The sequence below is a fragment of the Pyrus communis genome, chromosome 5 (assembly GCF_041283825.1).
Source record: "Pyrus communis isolate YQ-2024b chromosome 5, ASM4128382v1, whole genome shotgun sequence".
NCBI classification, from domain to species: domain Eukaryota; kingdom Viridiplantae; phylum Streptophyta; class Magnoliopsida; order Rosales; family Rosaceae; genus Pyrus; species Pyrus communis.
In genome coordinates, this window is record NC_142569.1 from 30,276,758 (window position 1) to 30,298,297 (window position 21,540).

The following is a 21,540-nucleotide window of genomic DNA, read 5'->3' on the forward strand; positions in this document are numbered from 1 at the left end:
TAGCAACATGGAATAGCCATAATGCCCCCAACTTCTCTTACATGTCAGTAAGTAAAATATGACGGGTGATGCTATCTACACACTAATTTGTGCTGTTAATTTTTGTCATATGATCCCCTTCAATTCCAATTTATTTGATTTGACAGCCTAAAATTAGAACTTTGGGGAAGATAAAAAGAGGCACGTTGATATCACCACCCTATATGAAAGATGTTTCGTCAATACAACCCGCCCGGTGCAAACAACCAAAATGTGATTGGGGTAAATCATGAAACGTTATCAACCAGATCATTCAATAGCATACATACCATCACCTTCATGGCTTAATTAAGTGACTAATCCACCTGCTTACAATTCTATAATTAACTATCCTACGACAAATATGGTCCTCGTTTGGAATAGATTAGTACTAATCTAATTTCTAATGACAATGGTTGCCTTTGTAACCGTGTTAATTGAAATCCTAACACTGCCACTGACAATGTAAGTTGCAACCAAATGGAAGTTGTTCATCCGAAAACTGGGAGAGTTTCAAAACACAGAAAGAAAGACAAACATAAAAACACAGCATAATTAATGATTTATAGTTTAAAGGATTCACTCAAATCTAAGGTCGGTCAGAGTTGGGAGTTAAATTTACTTATGATGATTTCGATATATTCAGCCACAAGAAAAAAAATCGAATAACGTAGGAAGCTGCTATCTGCACTTCAAACTAATCCTGCTCTACCTGGTGTAAAAAAATATGAGAGCGCGAATACTAGATGACCATTCCGGTGTGCCAGTAACGATAACTGTAATTCTAACAGGTAAGAAATCGCAAAAAGAACATTTAAATTTCTCAGAAGAAAACATATATCACGTAGCCAAAAGAGCATTGAAAAAGGAGAGAAGAATAAACACGAGAACTGTTTCTCGGTGTCAACACCTAATGCCCTAGTGACACCTCATCCTTTCTAAGAATGAGAAGGAGAGAATGAGTTAAGGAGAGAATGAATCAAGGAGGTGGAGAAAAACAACAAGATATCAGGTACAACCGTGTTCCTGGCCTGTTTCTTTCCCCAACATTCCACCATTTTTCTAAAACCTATCCCCTGTGACTAAGAGCAATTCAAATCATGTTCCTGGAACCTAAACATAGAAATCCTGCATCTATAGTAGCATGACGAAAAAACCACAACAAAGTTATAGCAAGACAAATGTACGCATACCATAATCATTTTAGATCAAGCAATGCTAACAATAACACTATTGTTTGTTAGAAGCATTCAGTCTTTCATTCTATTTAATAAGTTCATAAACTAGTGCAGCAACATAAACACCTCAAGTGCATGCATAAGTATCTCCCTACATAGAGATAATCCTATTAGCCATTCCAAGTTTCCAAGTATGGTAATAAGGATCGATCATGATCCAGACAAAACAGCACGGAACATTTACCACACAAAGACACGACAAAGGTCACATCAAACGAGCATCTGGCACTTGTTACACCAAGCTTCCTCAACTGGCGTCAGACTTCTCCAAAGCTGTAACAAAACGTAGTGTCACTGTGTCAGTACATGAATTTATTGGACACCTTTGTAGTAGATTTTGTGCATGTGCAGAGAGAGAGGGAGGGAGGGAGAGAGAGATAGAGAGGGAGAGAGTGTGCGTGAGAGATTACTATTGTAGTTGAGAAGCTTCTCGATAAGATCAACGTGAGTCATAAGCATACGCCGGCAACAGTAGCGGACCAGACCCAATGCATCAAGTGCATCTCTGTATCCAGAAGATTCAAACCAGTAAGTAAATTTTCTTCCAGGACAAACTGATAGCTTTATTCCTACACTTCAGCCTGGCTGTCTACAACCAGGGAAGAGTACACTTTTAAAATTACTCATAGCTATTTGTCTGCACGTTAAACTCCAATATGTACACATATCTGTATGCACACAGATTCAAAAGAAAAAATATTGGAAACATATTATGCATCATTCAAGAATCTATAAACTACACCCAAATGATTACTCTGTAAAAACTGAAAAATGAGCACTGCCCATCGAGAAACCTCGTACCCATGTCATTTAAAAGCCTATTTTATTATGCATGCAGATGCAACAGTACAAATAACGGAAACAGATTCACCGTTCAAAGATTTATAAATTACACCCAACTGATTACTCTGTAAAACTGAAAAACGAGCACTGCTCCTCATCTAGAAGCCTCTTATCCATGTCATTATAAAGCCTATTTTATTATGCATGCAGATGCAACGGTAAAATTGTTGGAAACAGATATGCACCATTCAAGGATCAATAAACTACACTTAACTGATTAGTCTGTCAAAACTGAAAAATGAGCATGGCCTGTCGAGAAACCTCTTATCCATGTCATTACAAGGCCTATTTTATTACCCACGCAGATGCAACAGTAAAAATATTGGAAACAGTTTACACACTGTTCAAGGATCTATAAACTACACCCAACTGATTAGTCTGTCAAAACTGAAAAATGAGCATTTCCCGTCGAGAAACCTCTTATCCATGTCATAACAAGGCCTACTTTATTATGCACACAGATGCAACAGGAAAAATAATGGGAACAGATAATGCACCACTCAAGGATCGATAAACTACACCCAACTAATTAGTCTGTCAAAACTGAAAAATGAGCATTGCCCATCGGGAAACCTCTTATCCAATATCCATGTCATTACAAGGCCTATTTTATTATGCACACAGATGAAACAGTAAAAATAAGGGAAACAGCACCGTTCAAGGATCTATAAACTACACGACTGATTACTCAATCAAAACTGAAAAATGAGCATTGCTCGTTGAAAAACCTCTTATCCTTGTCATTATAGGGCCTACTTTATTATGCACGCAGATGCAATAATAAAAATAATGGAAACAGGTAATGCACCATTCAAGGATCTATAAACTACACCCAACTGATTACTAAGAACTGAAAAACTAGCATTGGTCATCGAAAAACCTCGTATCCATGTCATTATTAAGCTTATTTTAGAATGTCTTTTTCCGCCAATCGTACAACATACATATCATCATAAGCCCCTCATAATCAACCCAATTAAATCCTAGGTTATGCTTATGCCAGGCATTACAGAACTGGTTTTTGACATTATATTGTGCAATTCACAACATGGAACGACCGTAAACTTTATGCACGTTCTCCACCATTACCACAAACAAAGTAAGAATCTTTGATATTATTGAATTTTAAAAATCGGAGGAAAACACCTGAAAATTGACCAACTCACCCTTCAGTGTAATCGGCCTGCAGCAGGTCGAGATACGTATCCCACTTGTTTCCGATAACCTAAAATTAAACATATAAACCACCAATTATTCAATCATCCCCAAATTCAACCCTATCGAAACGCTGAATGAAATTAGAGGAACAGAAAACCCTAGGCCTAGGGTTAGGTTAAGGGCGAGTTGGGGGTACCTTGCCGCAGGTGAAACAGCGCACTGGGATGATCATTTTGATTTACCCTAACTCTGCTTCGCGTGTCCGAATGTTTCTCAGTCTTCGACAACCACGGGGGAAAGAGAGACACAGAGAAGGGGAGGAGAGAGTGCCTGAGTGCGGGTGCGCGAGAGGTTTAGGGTTTTTGGTTGATATAATAGGCTTTTACAGGTGGGCTATTGTTATTAAGTTTCCCTTCTCAAGTTTCAAGTTTCAACCCAGAAATTAAAAAGTTGAATTTTTTTTTTTTTTTCCAAAACAAATTACTTTCATTTTTTTTAACAATATTATCGACACTAAGTGAGAATGAGTGGCTTAGCCTCACAATATGCTAGTAATAATGTGATTCAATTTCGACTTTGGCTAAAATCGAACCTTAGACCTCTCGCTTATAAGTGAAGATGAATATCACTAGATCGTAGTATTAAGTGACAGCAAATTACTTCCATTAACTTGTCCAAAAAAACATTACTTTCATTGTAAAAACTAGTACAAGGAAGATAGAGACCAAAAGGCATCTCATAACCTAAATACAAGCACAACAACAGAAAAAAAAAAAAAAAAAAAAAAAAAAGGGCCCAAAAGGAGCCAACTAAACAACAACATATAAAGCAAAAGACCTAAGCAAAATGATAGCTTCCACCTAAGATACAACGGGAGACCCATACAAACTTAGGTCATAGGCAGCAAAAACAAATAACAAAAAATCCTAATCTCAAGCAGCATAAAGCAACCTACCGCACCGCCACATCCTCGAAGGAAGCCAATGTCACATCCCGGCCCGGGCGGGACGGCTTCCCGGGCCCGACTCCACCGTAGCACAATATTGTCCGCTTTGGGCCCTGACCACGCCTTCACGGTTTTGTTTTTGGGAACTCACACGAGAACTTCTCGATGGGTCACCCATCCTGGGAGTGCTCTCGCGCGCTACTTGCTTAACTTCGGAGTTCCCATGGAACCCGAAGCCAGTGAACTCCCAAAAGGCCTCGTGCTAGGTAGAGATGGGAATATACATATAAGGATCATTCCCCTGGGTGATGTGGGATGTCACAATCCACCCCCCTTAGGGGCCCGATATCCTCGTTGGCACACACGCGACCAGGGTTAGGCTCTGATACCAATTGTCACATCCTGGCCCGGGAGGGACCACTTCCCAGGCCCGACTCCATCGTAGCACGATAGTGTCTGCTTTGGGCACCGACCACGCCCTCACGGTTTTATTTTTGGGAACTCACACGAGAACTTCCTGATGGGTCACCCATCCTGGAAGTACTCTCGCTCGTTAGTTGCTTAACTTCCGAGTTCCCATGGAACCCGAAGCCAGCGAGCTCCCAAAATGCCTCGTGCTAGGTAGAGATGTGAATATACATATAAGGATCACTCCCCTAGGCGATGTGGGATGTCACAGCCAAACTTCGAACAAAAAAAGTAGATAAAAATATATTCTCCATTCATCTTTTCTTCATGCATATATACATATACAGACATTGACACACCCCGATCGAAATCAAGGCATGCTGGGCGTCACGTGAGGGTGACGTAGCCATGTGCGCAATGCGGAAGTGATAGTATTATGTAAATGTGGGCTAACAAAAATCAAACTAGCTAACTTACACTAGAAAAATATATAAGTGCGAATGAAGGTATTTAAAGTTAAAATACACATATTTAGAGCATAGGTAACCTAAGTGCAGTCCAGCAGGCTAAGTATTAATTATACTTTATGAAATAAAGTTCCTACATTAATTGAAGTCCGTCAAAACCGCCGTAGAATCCTCATAAGCCACCAACACGAACGACTAACTAGAACCTGAAGGGGTGCAAAACAGAAAACGTGAGTGGGCAAAAACAAAGCTTTTTAAAACCATTTCTCTTTCCAAAAATAGTAACCCCTCACCGTAAAACCCCTATAATTTCCCAAAAAATAGTAATACATACGTATGTAGAAATCATGCTCAAGAGTAGTGGAAACCAAATATATGCCTTGTCAAGTATCTCAGCAATGAAATAAGTAAGCCAAGTGAAATAATTCAATGTAAACTGATGTGTTAGCCAGAGTCAACTAATGTGACCTGTACGGCTGAGCCTATAGCTCATCTACCAATTCCTGCACACGAGTCGGAACCACCTAATGTGGTATGTACGACAGGCTGGGTGTAAATAGATACGCTCAAGTGCTATGATTACGTGAAGGCTGTGCGAAGTATCGCAAGTCACCTACAAGTGGAAACCACCTAATGTGGTATGTACGATAGGCTGGCACCTGCCTTGGATCTAAGGTGAGCGTGTGGTGCGAGACGTGAACGATCATGTGAAGGCTAGGCCTTGGCCTCGGGCGGAGTACTAACACCGGGGTGCAGGATAATGAGCACTAAGGCCTCGTTTGGCAGCTCAGACTATACTGACTATTTCAGTCGGATAGGATAAATAGTCATCGGATAGTACAGACTAAATTAGTCGGTCGTTTGGTGAATGTCGGACTAATAACTGTATTATTTATACTGTGTTTGGTACTTTTTTTATGTTTGGTACTTGTTAATAATATTTTTAAATTGATAATTCAAAAAAAAAAAATTACAAATTTGTTTTTAAAAATAAAATTTCACAATCCAAAAAAAAAAAAAAAAAAAAAAAAAAAAAAAACCATCAATTCTTTCGTCACCATCATCGTCTTCCTTTTCTTTCATCCGCCAACCAATCAAATTTCCAGAAGCAAATCTCCAAATTATTGATCGGAGCTTGCTCACCCAGCAAGCAAAAAGTCCATGTCCATGCTTTTCAAGGGAGTCACTGCAACCAAAAACGCAGGTAAAATAAAAAAACCCAGTTTTGAGTTTTTAATCCATTGAAACCAAAACCCAGATGAAATCTTTTTCCAGTTTTGAGTTTAATCACCGAACATCATCAAAATCAAATAACAATTAAACGAAAAACTCAAATAATGTCTCTTCACAACGGGAACGGCGTGACTTGGATTCGATCTGCCACCTCTGGTTTTCCGTTCAAAATCTGCTTGATGCTAATCAGAGGTAGGGATGGAGAAAGAGGGAAAGAAGGAATACCTTAGTTGAGAAGGAATTCATGTGTAGAAGCAGATGGCAAGATGGTTGGAGCAGTTATTTTTGCTTTAGCGTGAAGTTCATGAACCCGACTAAATAATACCAAGGTATTGGACGGGATAAGCAAGCGGGCGTAAGGGGTATAAAAAATGGTGGGGTCGGATTAATAATCCGGTGCTTATTTAGTCCAAAACTCACCAAACACCTATTTCATATTATATAGTACAATCCGGTGTCTTATACGGTGTGCCAAACGAGGCCTAAATGCATCTAAACATAACCATACACACTGCAATTACTATCATCAATATGCACTCACCTGAAGCTTACCTAGGCGTCTGCAGTGTCATGCAATAATATGCATATCTATACTAATGCATATACTAAAATGTAATGCAATTGACATGGCATTTAAAAACATAAATCCATTTAAAACAATTCTTGGGAAAATGGAAAACATATATATACGTATATATAGAAAACCAAAAGCCTACTCACTGGTATGTAGCAGGGTCGTAACCCTCGAGTCTTGCCTGGTTACTCTCATCCTCCGGAAACGTCTCATCTATATGCGAAACAACTAATTTAACGTTAATTTTAAGCATATAACCAAAACCGTGTAATAACTTCTCATATGTTGCTCCATTGGGGTGTTTGAATATACCATCGTGGCCAACTCAACACCAAGAGCATCCCTATATTTTTAGAAAAAATTTCTGGTGTCTCACGAGCTGGCCAAGGCACGGTCACACGCGTAGACATGTGTCTGGCACGCTGACGGAATCCCTAATGGCATTAGGGAATATTCCATTAAAATTACCTGACGCCGTCAATATATTCCGTCAAGGTTAACAGAATATTCCCCTTCCTTCTCCAGTGACTCATCGGGAACCGTCGCCAGTTGTCGTTTGCAACATCAGATTCTGGAAAAATTTAAAACTTCATTTTCTCATTCATTTTTCAATCAAATTCCACAAATCTTATACGGACTTGAAGCTCTCAACAAGGAGAACATAACCTTACCTATTTGAAGTCCTAAAACTGACGAAAAGTAGTCGGAAAATCCTTCGAAATTCTGACAAGGTCTGCAACTTTGCGAACTAGCTTATTCCGATGTCCAAGTCACTTCAAAACTAACCTAGGGTCCCAATATAGTTGGTTAGGACCTTTTTTGGACCTTAAAACCTTGAAAATCTCAACGATCACGTCAGAGTAACTTCTACCCCACCGGAGCTAGCGAGTTCTCGGGTTCTCGACGTCATTTCTTTAAACCAATGATACCACCAGTCTTGTGAAGTCAAGAGAAGAGTGATGATGGTCTTAGAAAGGTCGATCTGTGAGGTTTGGAGGATTTTCTGCACAATTGGTCTACGGTTGAACGAACGAAAGAGAGGGTTCGAGAAAGAAGGAGAAGGGGAAGGGTTTGGCACGTGTGTATGTGTGTGTATGTCATAGGATATGTCAGAAATAAAAGGGTCTCAAGCCCTAGTTGGGCTACAATGTTTAGGGCTCAAACAATTGAGTCCAACTCAAAAGAAACCAACCCAAATTTCACTTATTCCTTAGTAACATTTTCGCTACGAACCCGATTTGGCCCTAACTCGCGTCAACACTCTCTTGGCATCAAGTACAATTTGATCACATTAGCAGGAAAAATAATTTAAAACTATATATGTACATCCACGTCACTAAGCCAACGAGGGCATAATCGTCATTTTCACACATTTGGGGTGAAAATATATATTTATTCGAGATGGGTCGTCACAACCTACCCCTTTTAAGAAAATTTCGTCCTTGAAATTTCTGTACACTAGCATAACGACATATTAATATCCATAAAATAGGCGTGGATATAAATCTTGCATACGATCCTCCGTCTCTCAAGTGGCTTCCTCCACTGAATGGTTCCTCCACAAAACTTTCACCGTGCGAATAGTCTTGTTCTTAAAAACCTTATTCTTCTAGTCTAAAATCATCACTAGCTCCTCGTCGTATGTCAATTCTGGATTAATTTCTAATGGATGAGGAGGTATCATGTGTGATGGATTAAAGACATAATGATGAAGCATAGAGACATGAAAAACGTCGTGCACTCTTGATAGTTCTGGAGGTAACTCAAGTCTGTAGGCGACTTCACTGACTCGCTCGGTGATCTGGTACGGTCCAATGTAGTGAGGACTTACCGTACTACGTCCTTCCATGAAGATAGCTTCAGCAATACCCAATCTCCAACTTTACACACCTTATCAGTGGCGTGTTTATCAGTAAGGCTTTTCAGTCGATCTTGGGCCGCTTTCAGGTTAGCTTTAATTACTTCAATATTTTGCGTAGTCTCATCAACAATTTCAGGGCCTACTAACACCCTTTCACCAACTTCTGACCAACATAGAGGAGTACGACAGGATTTACCATAAAGTGCCTTGAAAGGTGACATACCGATACTAGAATGGTAACTATTATTGTAGGCAAACTCCATCAAATCCAAACGCTTATGCCAAGCATCGCCAAACTGCAGTACCGAAGATCTCAGCATATCTTCTAGTGTCTGGATAGTTCTCACAGATTGTCCGTCTGTCTGTGGATGGTACGTCGTACTATAAAGTAATCTTGAACTAAAAGCTTCTTGGAAAGCCACCTAAAACTTAAAAGTAAACCTAGGATCCCGATCAGAAATAATACTAATTGGAACCCCATGGTACTTAACAATCTCTTATATATATATATATATATATAGCTCAGCTAATCGGCTTAAAGAATAGTTCTCTCGAACTAGTATAAAGTGTGTTGACTTAGTAAGCCGATCCATTATCACCTAGATGCCATCATAACCATTTCACGTACGAGGAAACATGTACATGAAATCCATGGTAATATTTTCCCATTTCCACCTGGGGGACGGGAAGTGGCTGCATTAATCCAAAAGGCTTCTTCTTCTCAGCTTTGACTTGCTGACAAATTACACATCGACTCACATATTCAGCAATCTTTATTTTCATGCCAGGCCAGTAGTAGAAAGGTCGATTAGTGTGATACATCTTGGTACTTCCAGGATGCATCGCATAGGCCGATATATACGCCTCATCGAGTACATCTTTCTTTAGTTCTGCAATATTCGGCACGTACATCCAACTTCCTTGCATAAGCATGCCATTAGATTCCCGGATTTCGAGATCTTTCTTTTTCCCTCATAACACTGCCTCTGATAATTCCTGAGACTCTAGATCCTCTGCTTGAGCTTCAAGCACGCGATTTATCAAAATCGGTCTGACCTAGAAACTAGCAAGTAAAGCTTCTTCTTGACCTTCTACCCCTAATTCACTCTAGTGGAGCTCAATTCTGTGAGGAGAGGAATGTGGCTAGCATGCAAAACATTAAGTCTGGCACATGATTTTCTGCTAAGTGCGTCTACCACTGTGTTCACACAACCAGTGTGATACTCAATTATGCAATCATAATTACTGAGTAGTTTTATCCACCTCTGCTGTTGAAGGTTAAAATCCTTCAGGGGTGAAAATATACTTAAGGCTTTTATGATCTGTGAAAAAAAGTAAAATTTGGTTGTGTGAAATTACATTTATATCCCATATTTCTTATTCATGTTCTGTTTTAATTAGAGGGTTAAACTGGTAATTTCATAGGATTTTGGTTGACAATGAGTGTTTTATTAATTAGTAAAGATAATGCCTCCAAATTTTCAGGGCGAAAATAATGGCTGCTAGCTCAAGAACATAGGTAGGGTAATTCATCTTGTGTGGCTTCAACTATTGCGAAGCATATGCAATCACCCAACCATGTTGCATTAATACGCAGCCTAAGTCATGTAAGGAAGCATTAATATAAATCTCAAAATTACCACAATCGTTTGGAAGTGCCAAAACAGGTGCATGAGTGAGATAATAATTTAGCTGCTGGAAGCTCCGCTCACAATCATCATCCCACTCAAATTTAACATCTTTTCTAGTCAACCTCGTCAGTGGTAAAGCTATGGTTGAAAAATCTTTAACAAACCGTCGGTAATAACCTGGCAACCCGAGAAAACTCGGTACCTTGATGACGGTTAGTGGCTGCTTCCAATTTTCAACTGTAGCTATTTTTTGTGGGTCCACCTGAATACCCTGAGCTGATATTACGTGCCCTAAAAATGCCACTTGATCTAACCAAAACTGGCATTTACTAAACTTAGCATATACTTGATGTTCCCTCAATTTCTTCAAAACTAGAATGAGATCTCGAGTATACTCTGCCTTAGACTTAGAATACACCAAAATATCATCAATAAAGACAATAACGAACTTGTCGAGGTATGGCTTAAATACTCGATTCATCAAATCCATAAAAGCTGCAGTTGCATTTGTTAACCCGAATGGCATGACGAGGAATTCCTAATGACCATATCGAGTCCTAAAAGCCGTCTTAGGGAAATCTTCACTTCTAATCTTTGATTGATAATACCAGACCTCAAATCAATTTTGGAGAACATGCATGTACCTCGAAGTTGATCAAATAAATCATCTATACGTGGCAACGGATAACGGTTTTTAACCGTTACCCGATACAGCTATCGATAATCGATACACAGCCTTAAAGTCCTGTCATTCTTTCGTACAAATAAAACTGGAGCTCCCCAAGGTGAAGTACTAGGCTGAATGAAACCCTTATCAACCAATTCCTGCAACTGTGTTTTCAATTCCCCCAACTCAGCAGGAGCCATTCGATAAGGAGTTAAGGAAATAGGATCTGTAGTTGGAAGTAAATCAATAGTGAACTCTATTTCTCTATCTAGTGGTAATCCAAGTAAATCATCAGGGAAAACATCAGAGAAGTGCCTAACTACCCGAACACCCTCCACACGGATAGAAGTATCCTCATTCAATACCACGTGAGCCAAATAACCCTGACAACCTTTCCTCAATAGCCGTCTAGCTTTCACGGCAGAAATAACGCCGTGTTTCAGTCCACTACGCACACCCACAAAGGTAACCACAGGCAAGCCCGGCCGATGGAAAGCGATTGTCTTCTCGTAACAATCCAATTTGGCATGATTGTAATGTAACCAATCCATGCCCGGAATAACATCGAAATCAACAATATCTAATGGAACTAGATTAGTTGGCATAACAATGTCCTCCACCAGAACAGGACATCCTTGATATGCCCAGCTAACATGTCTCATCCCTAGGCATAAAAAACTCTAATTCATAACCAAGAGGTAAAGGGTAGGGTTTCGTCTTCTGAGTAAACATATGAGAAATAACAAAGTGAGTGGCACCAGAATTAATTCATACTCTAGCAAAATGGCCAAGAATATTCAACGTACCCATAATAATAAAATCAGGATTACTCTGCGCATCATGCAGAATAATGCGGTGAACATGGCCCTATGGCTGCTGCCGTCCTCCATGACCTCTGTTAGCTTGATTTCCACGTCCCTGCAAACCACGTCCTGACCAGGCTGATTAGGCTGCCTCATGCACTGCTAGAAGCAACCTTAATGTTCTGGGACTGCCTTCCTGGATACCACTGTGATCTACCACCTGGATATGGTGGATATGGCGTGTAACCTCCTGGGTATTGAGCGTAACCACCCTGGTGATACAAATCGTGTGAGTACTGATACGGTCCTCCAGAATATGGGGCTATATATTCCTGATAATGATATGCGCCCTCATAACCCGTCGGGATATAACCACTAGGCCCTAGCACTTGCTGAATAGGAACTAGTAGTGGCAAGGCAGGTGGTTGGGGCTTATGCTGGCTCTGAGGGCACTGATTAGCTCGGTGTCCCATCTGACCACAAACAAAACATCATTTGTTGCCTTGTTTACAATCCCCAAAATGTTGATTATTACATCTACGATAGAATGGACCACCAGAACCACTAAAATCTCTTTGTCTCTAGAAGTGAGAACCTCCTGAACAGCCGTGCCTTCGCAGCGCAGTGGAACTCGAGCCCCTACTAGAAGAACCAGAACTAGTACCACTTCTTTTAAAACACTGCGTCTTGCGAGGTCTCTGTGATGATTGTCCTTTATCTTTATTATTATTTTTCTTCTGGTTATTATCTTTTTCTTCTTCCTCTTCACTACCATCTAGAGCATTCTCAGAGTCTTCAACTCGAAGTAAAACTTCATAAAACTCCTGATATGTAGAGTAGGAAGTCGTAGTAGCCATAGAACGCCACTTCTTTCTAGTACCCCACTTAAATCGTTGAAGCATTCCAGCAGGATTTTCAGCAATCTCTGGACAATATTGGGACAAATTAGTAAACTTTCTATACTACTCATTAGCTGACATTTTGCCTTGTTTCAAACACGAGAATTCTTCCTTCTTACGATCCAAATACTCTGGAGGTACAAATCTCTTATGGAATAGATGCTTAAAAACCTCACAATCTGCAACTTCTTCTGGTGACAACTAAAAAGATTCCTGTCTCTACTAGGATGCAGCCTCCTCACCCAAAAACCAAGTAGTCATCTCGACCCATCTATCCTCAGGGAAATTCTTTTGTCGCTGCATCACCCGATAGATTTTCTCGACATGATTGAGCCAACGCTCAGCTCCCTTGGGCTCTTCAGTACCAACAAAATTATTCAACTTTAAGTTATATACAGTCTCCAAGGGAGTTCTCTAGGGAGGGCGAAGTGTGGACTGAATGGCATTAATTATGGCTTCACCAAGTTAGGTAATATCTGGAAAATTAGACTCAGATGAAGTATGTGGCTCTCTACGTGGCGGCATGGTTCTGACATAAGACATTCAAAATGAGTAGAATACCCACAAAATATACAGGACTGCCAAACCTGGCTTTGATACCAAACTGACACACCCCAACCGAAATCAAGGCATGTTGGCCGTCACGTGGCCATGTGCACAATGCGGAAGTGATAGTATAATGTAAATGTGGTTGAACAAAAACCAAACTAGCTAACTTACACTAGACAAATATATAAGTGCGAGTGAAGGTATTTAAAGTGTAAATACACATATTCAGAGCATAGGTAACCTAAGTGCAATCAAGCAAGCCAAGTATTAATTACACAGGTTATGAAATAAAGTTCCTACATTAATTGAAGTCTGTCAGAACTGTTGTAGAGTCCTCGTAAGCCACCAACATGAATGACTAACTAGAACTTGGAGGGGCGTAAAACAGAAAACATGAGTGGGCAAAAACAAAGCTTTTTAAAACCATTTCTCTTTCCAAAAATAATAACCCCTCACCGTAAAACCCGTATAATTTCCCAAAAATTAGTAATACATACGTATATAGAAATCATGCTCAGGACTAGTGAAAACCAAGTATATGCCATGTCAAGTATCTCAGCAATGAAATAAGTAAACCATGTGAAATAATTCAATGTAAACTAATATGTTAGCCGGAGTCACCTAACGTGACCTGTATGGCTGAGCCTATAGCTCATATACCAATTCCTGCACACGAGTCGGAACCACCTAATGTGGTCTGCACGACAGGCTGGGTGTAAATAGATACGCTCAAGTGCTACGATCACGTGAAGGATGTGCAAAGTATTTCAAGTCACCTACGAGTTGGAACCACCTAAAGTGGTCTGTACGACAGGCTGGCACCTGTCTTGGATCCAAGGTGAGCGTGTGGTGCGGGAGGTGAACAATCACATGAAGGGTAGACCCTGGCCTCGGGCGGAGCACTAACACCGAGGTGCTGGATAATGAACAGTAAATGCATCTAAACATAACATTACACACTGCAATTACTATCATCAATATGCACTCACCTGAAGCTTACCTGGGTGTTCGCAGCATCATGCAATAATATTCATATCTATACTAATGCATATACTAAAATGTAATGCAATTGACATGGCATTTAAAAACGTAAATCCATTTAAAACCATTCCTGGAAAAATGGAAAACATATATATACACGTATATATAGAAAACCAAAAGCCCACTCACTAGTATGTAGCAAGGTCGTCACCCCCGAGTCTCGCCTGGCTACGCACGTCCTCCAGAAACGTCTCATCTGTATGTGAAACAACTAATTTAACGTTAATTTTAAGCACATAACCGAAACTGTGTAATAACTTCTCATATGTTGCTCAATTGAGGTGTTTGAATATACCATCGTGGCCAACTTAACACCACGAGCATCCCCATATTTTTAGAAAATATTTCTGGTGTCTCACACGCTGCCCAAGGCACGACCACACGCACATACACGTGCCTAGCACGCTGACAGAATCCCTAACGACGTTAGGGAATATTCCGTTAAAATTACCTGATGCCGTGAGTATATTCCGTCAAGGTTGACGGAATATTCCCCTTCATTTTCCGGTGACTTGCATGGAACCACCGCCGACCGCCGTCTGCAATGCCAGAATCTGAAAAATTTTAAAACTTCATTTTCTCATTCATTTTTCAACCAAATTCCACCAATATTATATGAACTTGAAGCTCTCAACAAGGAGAACATAACCTTACCTATTTGAAGTCCTAAAACAGATGAAAAGTAGTCGGAAAATCCTTCAAAATTCCGGCAAGGTCTGCAACTCTACAAACTAGCCTATTCCGACATCCAAGTCAATTCAAAACTAACCTAGGGTCCCAATAAATTGGTTAAGACCCTTGTTGGACCTTAAAACCTTGAAAAATCTCAATGATCACGTCGAAGTAACTTCTATCCCACCGGAGCTATCGAGTTCTCGAGTTCTCGACGTCCTTTCTTCAAACCATTCGTACCACCAGTCTTGTGAAGTCAAGAGAAGAGTGATGATGGTCTTAGAAAGGTCGATCCATGAGGTTTGGAGGGTTTTCTGCACAATTGGTCTACGGTTGTAAGGATGAGAAAAAAGGTTCGAGAAAGAAGGAGATGGGGAAGGGTTTGGCACATGTGTATGTCACGGGATAGGTTAGAAATAAAAGGGTCTCAAGCCCTAGATGGGCTACAATGTTTAGGGCTCAAACAATTGAGTCCAACTAAAAATAAACCAACCCAAACTTCACTTATTCCTTACTAACATTTTCGCTACGAACCCAATTCGGCCCTAACTCTCGTCAACGCTCTCGTGGCGTCGAGTACAATTTGATCACATCAGCAGGAAAAATAATTTAAAACTATATATGTACATCCACGTCACCAAGCCAACGAGGGCATAATTGTCATTTTCACACATTCGGGGAGAAAATATATATTTATTCAGGACGGGTCGTCACAGACGTAAATTGAGTACCTTAACCATATTTATATAAACTTATCAAAATATATGTAGTTAGTGTTTCTTCGATCTGGTGTTTTCACTCGATCATTGTGTTTTTTTTTAATTTATTTTTTATTTTTTATAGTAAAACGATATATTTTACACTAAGGGAAGAAAGAGTTAGGCTAAGCTGCACAATGGGTAATCTAATTTGATGTCGAATTCACTATACATGAGATTTGAACCCAAGACCTCTCACTTATAAGTGAAGAAGAATACCACCACATCGTAGTATTGAGTGGCACTCGATCATTGTGTTGTGTTAGAGATGAATGAGCATAGGTATGGTTACCCTTGTCCACATCTTCAAGGTAAGTACGTGCGTATTTTACTTGTTATTTTATTCTTTTCTAACTACCAAACTATATATGTCACTTAATATTACGGTCTAGTGATATTTCTCTTTACTTGTAAGTGAAAAGTCTTAGGTTCAATTCTCACTAAAGGCGAATTTGAACCACATTATTGATAGTCTATTGTGAGGCTTAACCCACTCTCCAACCCCCTTAGTGTAAATGACACGCCTTGATCCCGGTGTCTGAAGAACAACGGGATGGCTACGTGCTAGATGACACCCGAGGGTGACGCAAGCCATTTCATGAATGCATATGCCGAGAACATGTAAAACATGCATATAATAAAACATGTAAAACATGTAAAACGCAATAAAGTAGTCAAGTACAAACCTTAATAAAATATAATATTTAACTGCCAACAAATTAAAAGTGATAGTGCATGACATGTTCAAAGCATACTACTAATTCGAAATACAAGTAGAAGGAATATTAGAAAGTGCGATTACAAGACATGTCCTATGCAGAGAGGAGGACACAAATTCACTGATATGGGAATGCCTCGTAGCTCAGGTCGTATGCCTCATTCCTAGGTCCTGAGGGGGGGCGCAAAACAAAACATGAGTAGACCAAGTTTATATATAAGTAATACTAAAACAATTACTCTTCAAACGTACTAACCCCCAATTTTAGAAAAACTCATATAGCAAATAAGTAATAGGTTTTCCAAAAACCCTAGCATGTTATAAAACCTTCAAAAAACATATATTTTATAAGGTGAGCTTAGTAGTGGTATCACAATTGCCCGAAGGCATATATAAATATCTTCCGCCCGAAGGCATGTATATCATTTGCCTGAAGGCACTACATCGCCGGCCTGAAGGCACATATGTATGAATATCCACTAAGTAAACACATAAAATCATGAACATAATCTTTCCAAAATATATCTCATCGGAGCTCAAATAGCTCAAGCATCATATCATAAATCACATTCATTAGTATCTCAATAACGTAAATTCGATAAAGCATGATATTTCATAAAGTGTAATTCCGATTTACTCATAAACGTTTCAAAAAACGTAGTCATAAAATCATGCTTTTCATGTATGCACTTCTAGTAATTAAATCATTCATTTTGGAAGGGGTCCACTCACAAATACTCTGTCGTCGAACAACCGTTCGAACTAGGCTGGATAGAAACGCCACTAACAAACGCACCTAAGCACATAAAGGGACCAATTAATAAAACTATACTAAAACGATTGAATTTGGAAAAACAGACATCGTAATCGGATTCATGACGTCGACAAACCTAAGGGGAACCTTGAGTTCCCCCACTCGCCGCCATGGGCCACTGCACATGCTGGAAAATTCGTCAGCACCGCCATGGACGGCGGAGCATAATACCTCCAACGAAGATGATTGTACTCCACGTGCCGGCCATGGTAGCCCTCCACATGCACCCACGCACCACCTTCGAAAATTTGGGAATCTCCAAGTTCAAGAGCCCATTCCAAGCTTGATACAAGTCCAAATCAAGTGATTGAAAAGATAAAATGTAGTTAGGAATGTGGAGAAGAGATTCATACCAAGTTGGGACCAAGTGGTGGCTGGAGTTAGCTGGAAAAATGGCTAGAAAATGGCCAAATGACTACAGTTTGGAAAATTCCAGATTTGCACAGTGACTTTCTTTGAGCCTTTCCCTGCTTCTACACCACCAAAACCACCAAAAAATTTACTAATCGTGAACCTAGACATGATCTACAATGATAGGGATCAAATTTGAGGCTTACCTTCGCCGGAAATGGCGAGAATTCGTCGGAGAAGTTCCTTGCACAATGTAGCTTGGGGAAGGGTTTTCAAATGATTTTTCTTTTCTTTTCTGGTTCAAGAACTCACATGAACTACAAGGGACAGTGGTGGTGTAGTCATGGTTATTGTTGTTTGTTGTTATGTGCTTGTGCCCTTGGGGAGGGTTGGTTTAAGAGAGAAAGGAGAGGGCCGAGAGAGAGAGCTTAAAAAGAAAGATATTTTTTAGAAAATAATAAAGGGAAGATGGAAGAGAGGGTCACAGGGGGGAAAGGAAGGGGATTAGGGGACAAGAATCCATTATGGGCCCCAGTGGCTCACACATTGAGGTCGCTAAAGACGAAACATGAAATATTTGAAAAACATTCGACGTTTCTTAACATAAAATCTTCGTTACAAGTCCAAATTTGAATCCGTTTATACCCACGCGTACATGGCGATGAGTACAATAAGAATAAACTAAGAAAATTAGTCATACGCGTTACGTTGAGACGGTCAACGAAAGTCAACGTTCATGCCTCAAGAGCAATTTGGTAATTTCATACATTCGATAATTTAACAAATACAACAATTTTACGACGGGGTATCATAGTAAATAATATTGTTCGTACATAAAAAAGAAAAAAAAAAACTACCAAACTATATGATTATTTCCGTGTTAGTTGATCGATCCTTGTTTTTTTTTTTTTTTTAGTGGTCAAAGGTAACTTTATTACCAACAAAGAAAAATTACAGCAAAGAAGGTCCAAATACAAAAGTAAGCACAAGACATTGGATTGGACCCTCCATATAAACAGAAGTAAGGGAAAAAGATCCTCTTCGGATCCTTTTTGTGGGGATCCTAGGGATCCTCATATCCTAGTCGTTTATCATGCATCGTGCGATCAATTTTCATCAGGTATTATTTGTATTTAATTTTAAATAAAGAAAGATAAATAATTTCTGACTGCATGATATATGATAAATGACTAAGATGTGAGGATCCTTACAATTTGAATCCAGATGGGATCCAAATGGCAAAAGTAAGAGCCCAATTTAGACATTGGAGCCCATAACAGAAAAAATAAAAAACCAAAAGACAAAGAAACCTTAACATCTTCTGCAACCTTCATGTTGTTGCCGCCAGCAGAGGCCCGAGCATCAAAGAGGAGACTGAAGCCTCGACAGTAGATCTTGAGATGATGGTGTTGTAGCATCCAACAGGAGCTAGCAACCAGCATCATCCTCAATCGATCAAAGATGGGTGAAACATGACCCTTGAACTAAATCCACCACCGTAGATGTGAAATCCACAAATGTGGTAAGGTTGGAGAACGACACCAGCAATAAATAGATACAAGAAGACATAAAAACAGTAGGCTCAAAAGTAAAAACATCTGATAAAATCTTAATCCCCATCAAATAGAAGCAGCCCAAAAACTTTAAGATTTGATGTTTGGTTAAGGGAAAATGAAGATGGTAGGAAGAAAATGATGGAAATGGTCGGATCTACAGGTTGGTGGTGGAAATATGGAAGGTCTAGGCTTGAGGGAAATGGATTGCAAGATGGGGACTAGGATGAGAAAGAAACGCATAAAGTAAAAAGGAAATTCCCCGGCCGTCGACTCTCAAAACGGTAATCGGAGGGAAAGACTGATGAAGGGAGAGGAGGAAGAAGGAAGAGAGGGGGAGAAACTGAAGCTGTTAAAACTCTCACAACCAGAGAGAAAAACCCCCATAGACTGATGGAAAAAGTCGCTTGGTTAAGCTAGTGATCGATCCTTCTTTTGCTGGTGATAATCATATTATTTGCTATGTGTTTATGTACAATCTGAAGAATATATTTAGGTTTCGATATGATCGATGCATACATATGTATAGCCATTTTCCCTAACCAAACTTTATATTATATAAATAATTTGCTGCATCTTTATGTATTAGCCATCTCTAAATTATTTTCACCATTTTGGTTTTGTGCTAGGAATGCTTGAACTACTTCTAATTACATATGATTTGATGATCAAATAATTAGGAGACCGAGATCAAGATGTAATTTAGTGTGAATTAATAGCATTTAGAAGCTAAATTATTGATTAACATAGTTTTTACTTAAATCTATAGTAGGATTGTAGTAGCAAAAATATGTCGTCTTCAATCTCTACGAATCAAATCCTCATGCACCCACGAGGTTTTGGGGGGGGGGGGGTTTGGTTTGGCCAATAGATCTCCGATATCTGATTCAGTTTGTATGGGAAAAAAAAATGTGAGTGTTTAGGACTTAATTGCATAGGAGACTTTAAAGTATTGTTAATATGGATGAGAAAGTGGAAGGGGATAGAAATCTGAATATGTACATGACAAATTTTACAAATTTTTTAAGAGATGGACATTTGATTTCTTTAAATGCTACTGGAGTACCTTTTACTTAGTGTAGTAGAAATCACACTGGGCAAGATTATTTTGAGCCTACTAGTCAACACTTTCGAACATATTTTAAAAGTCACATTGCAAGATTAATGGGTCGAAGCTATGTCATTTCAAGCAGATGCTTCGTTTTTGGAATGAGTAGGGGACGGATTGAATGCAGTTATTACATTTTACAAATTTATTTTCTCGATCCAAACACACTGATTAAAACACTTCACTATATAATGAGATATTAATTATTGGGATTTGTTTATCTCTATTCACTTTCGCATTGGAAAAAAACCTTGTGTGTGACTTAACTTGTCACTAAATCATGCTGAGTTGCAATATCACATCGTTTACAACTTGCCAAGTGTTAAGCATTGTTGCATTAGTACAATTTCTTATTTTCAATTTTATATCTTAATTAATAAAAAATTAATTTGAAAAACTATAAATTTTGAAAAATCACAAGGTTCTCTTTCTCTCATGACTTGGCATGGCTGCTGGGAAATTGTGTAGATCTTACGTAATTACCAGTTCAAAGGTTCATTAATCCATCTTATATGAATTAGGTGTCTCACTAACAATATTGTTTCTATAAATTATCAAATAAGCATCGTGGAAATATAAATTCAACACTCAAATCCAATTTCCATCATTTCAACTCTCAAATCCAATTTCCAAATTCAACACCCAAAGGTTCTCTTAACAGTGAGATTTTGTATGAACTCTCTGTCACTTCATGTTTTTTTCACAATTTACGTGTCAACATTATAAAACATTATGTCAAAACATAAGGTGATGAAAACCCCATGGTGAGTCACACTTTAAAAGAATCTTCTTAGCATTTCTCTTTCCTTAAACAGACCACTCGCTTTTGGAGTAGAATTCTCTCCCCTCTTATTATCATCCCCTTCCATTCTCTCCTCTCGCTTTTTTTTTTTTTTTTTTTTGTCTTTTTTGTCTTTTTTTTAATTTATTTATTTTATATATAAAAATTTCAAATAAGATGGTGATGTGACTTTATCGTGACTGTTTAAATAGGAGTGAACGGAATGAAAGAGAAGGGGATAATGAGTAGAAGGGGAGAGAATCATACTCCCTCTCTTTTTGTCCAAAATCATGTTGCTAAATGATGCAGTTCTAAGAATCTTAATATTTTATTTTTATGAATAAATACAAACATATCAATACAACTATTTTACCATAATTAACAATCGAACCGCCACTTAATACTATGGTCTGGTGTTATTCTTCTTTATTTGTAACTGAGAAGTCTTA

General features: G+C 39.1%; 2 protein-coding genes across 2 annotated transcripts; both read right to left on the reverse strand.

Annotated features, from left to right (window-relative positions):
- Positions 1-1,251: 1,251 nt before the first annotated feature.
- Positions 1,252-3,628, reverse strand: LOC137725620 (DNA-directed RNA polymerase subunit 10-like protein). The gene is made up of 4 exons (XM_068464373.2): positions 3,454-3,628; positions 3,266-3,324; positions 1,667-1,761; positions 1,252-1,529 (listed from the first exon to the last, which is right to left on the reverse strand). The coding sequence occupies exons 1-4, from the start codon at positions 3,487-3,489 to the stop codon at positions 1,504-1,506; spliced, it is 216 nt and encodes a 71-aa protein (XP_068320474.1). The 5' UTR covers positions 3,490-3,628; the 3' UTR covers positions 1,252-1,503.
- A 7,463-nt stretch (positions 3,629-11,091) lies between these two features.
- Positions 11,092-11,706, reverse strand: LOC148697120 (uncharacterized). The gene has a single exon (XM_088693456.1). The coding sequence runs from the start codon at positions 11,704-11,706 to the stop codon at positions 11,092-11,094; it is 615 nt and encodes a 204-aa protein (XP_088549582.1).
- Between the last annotated feature and the right edge of the window lie 9,834 nt (positions 11,707-21,540).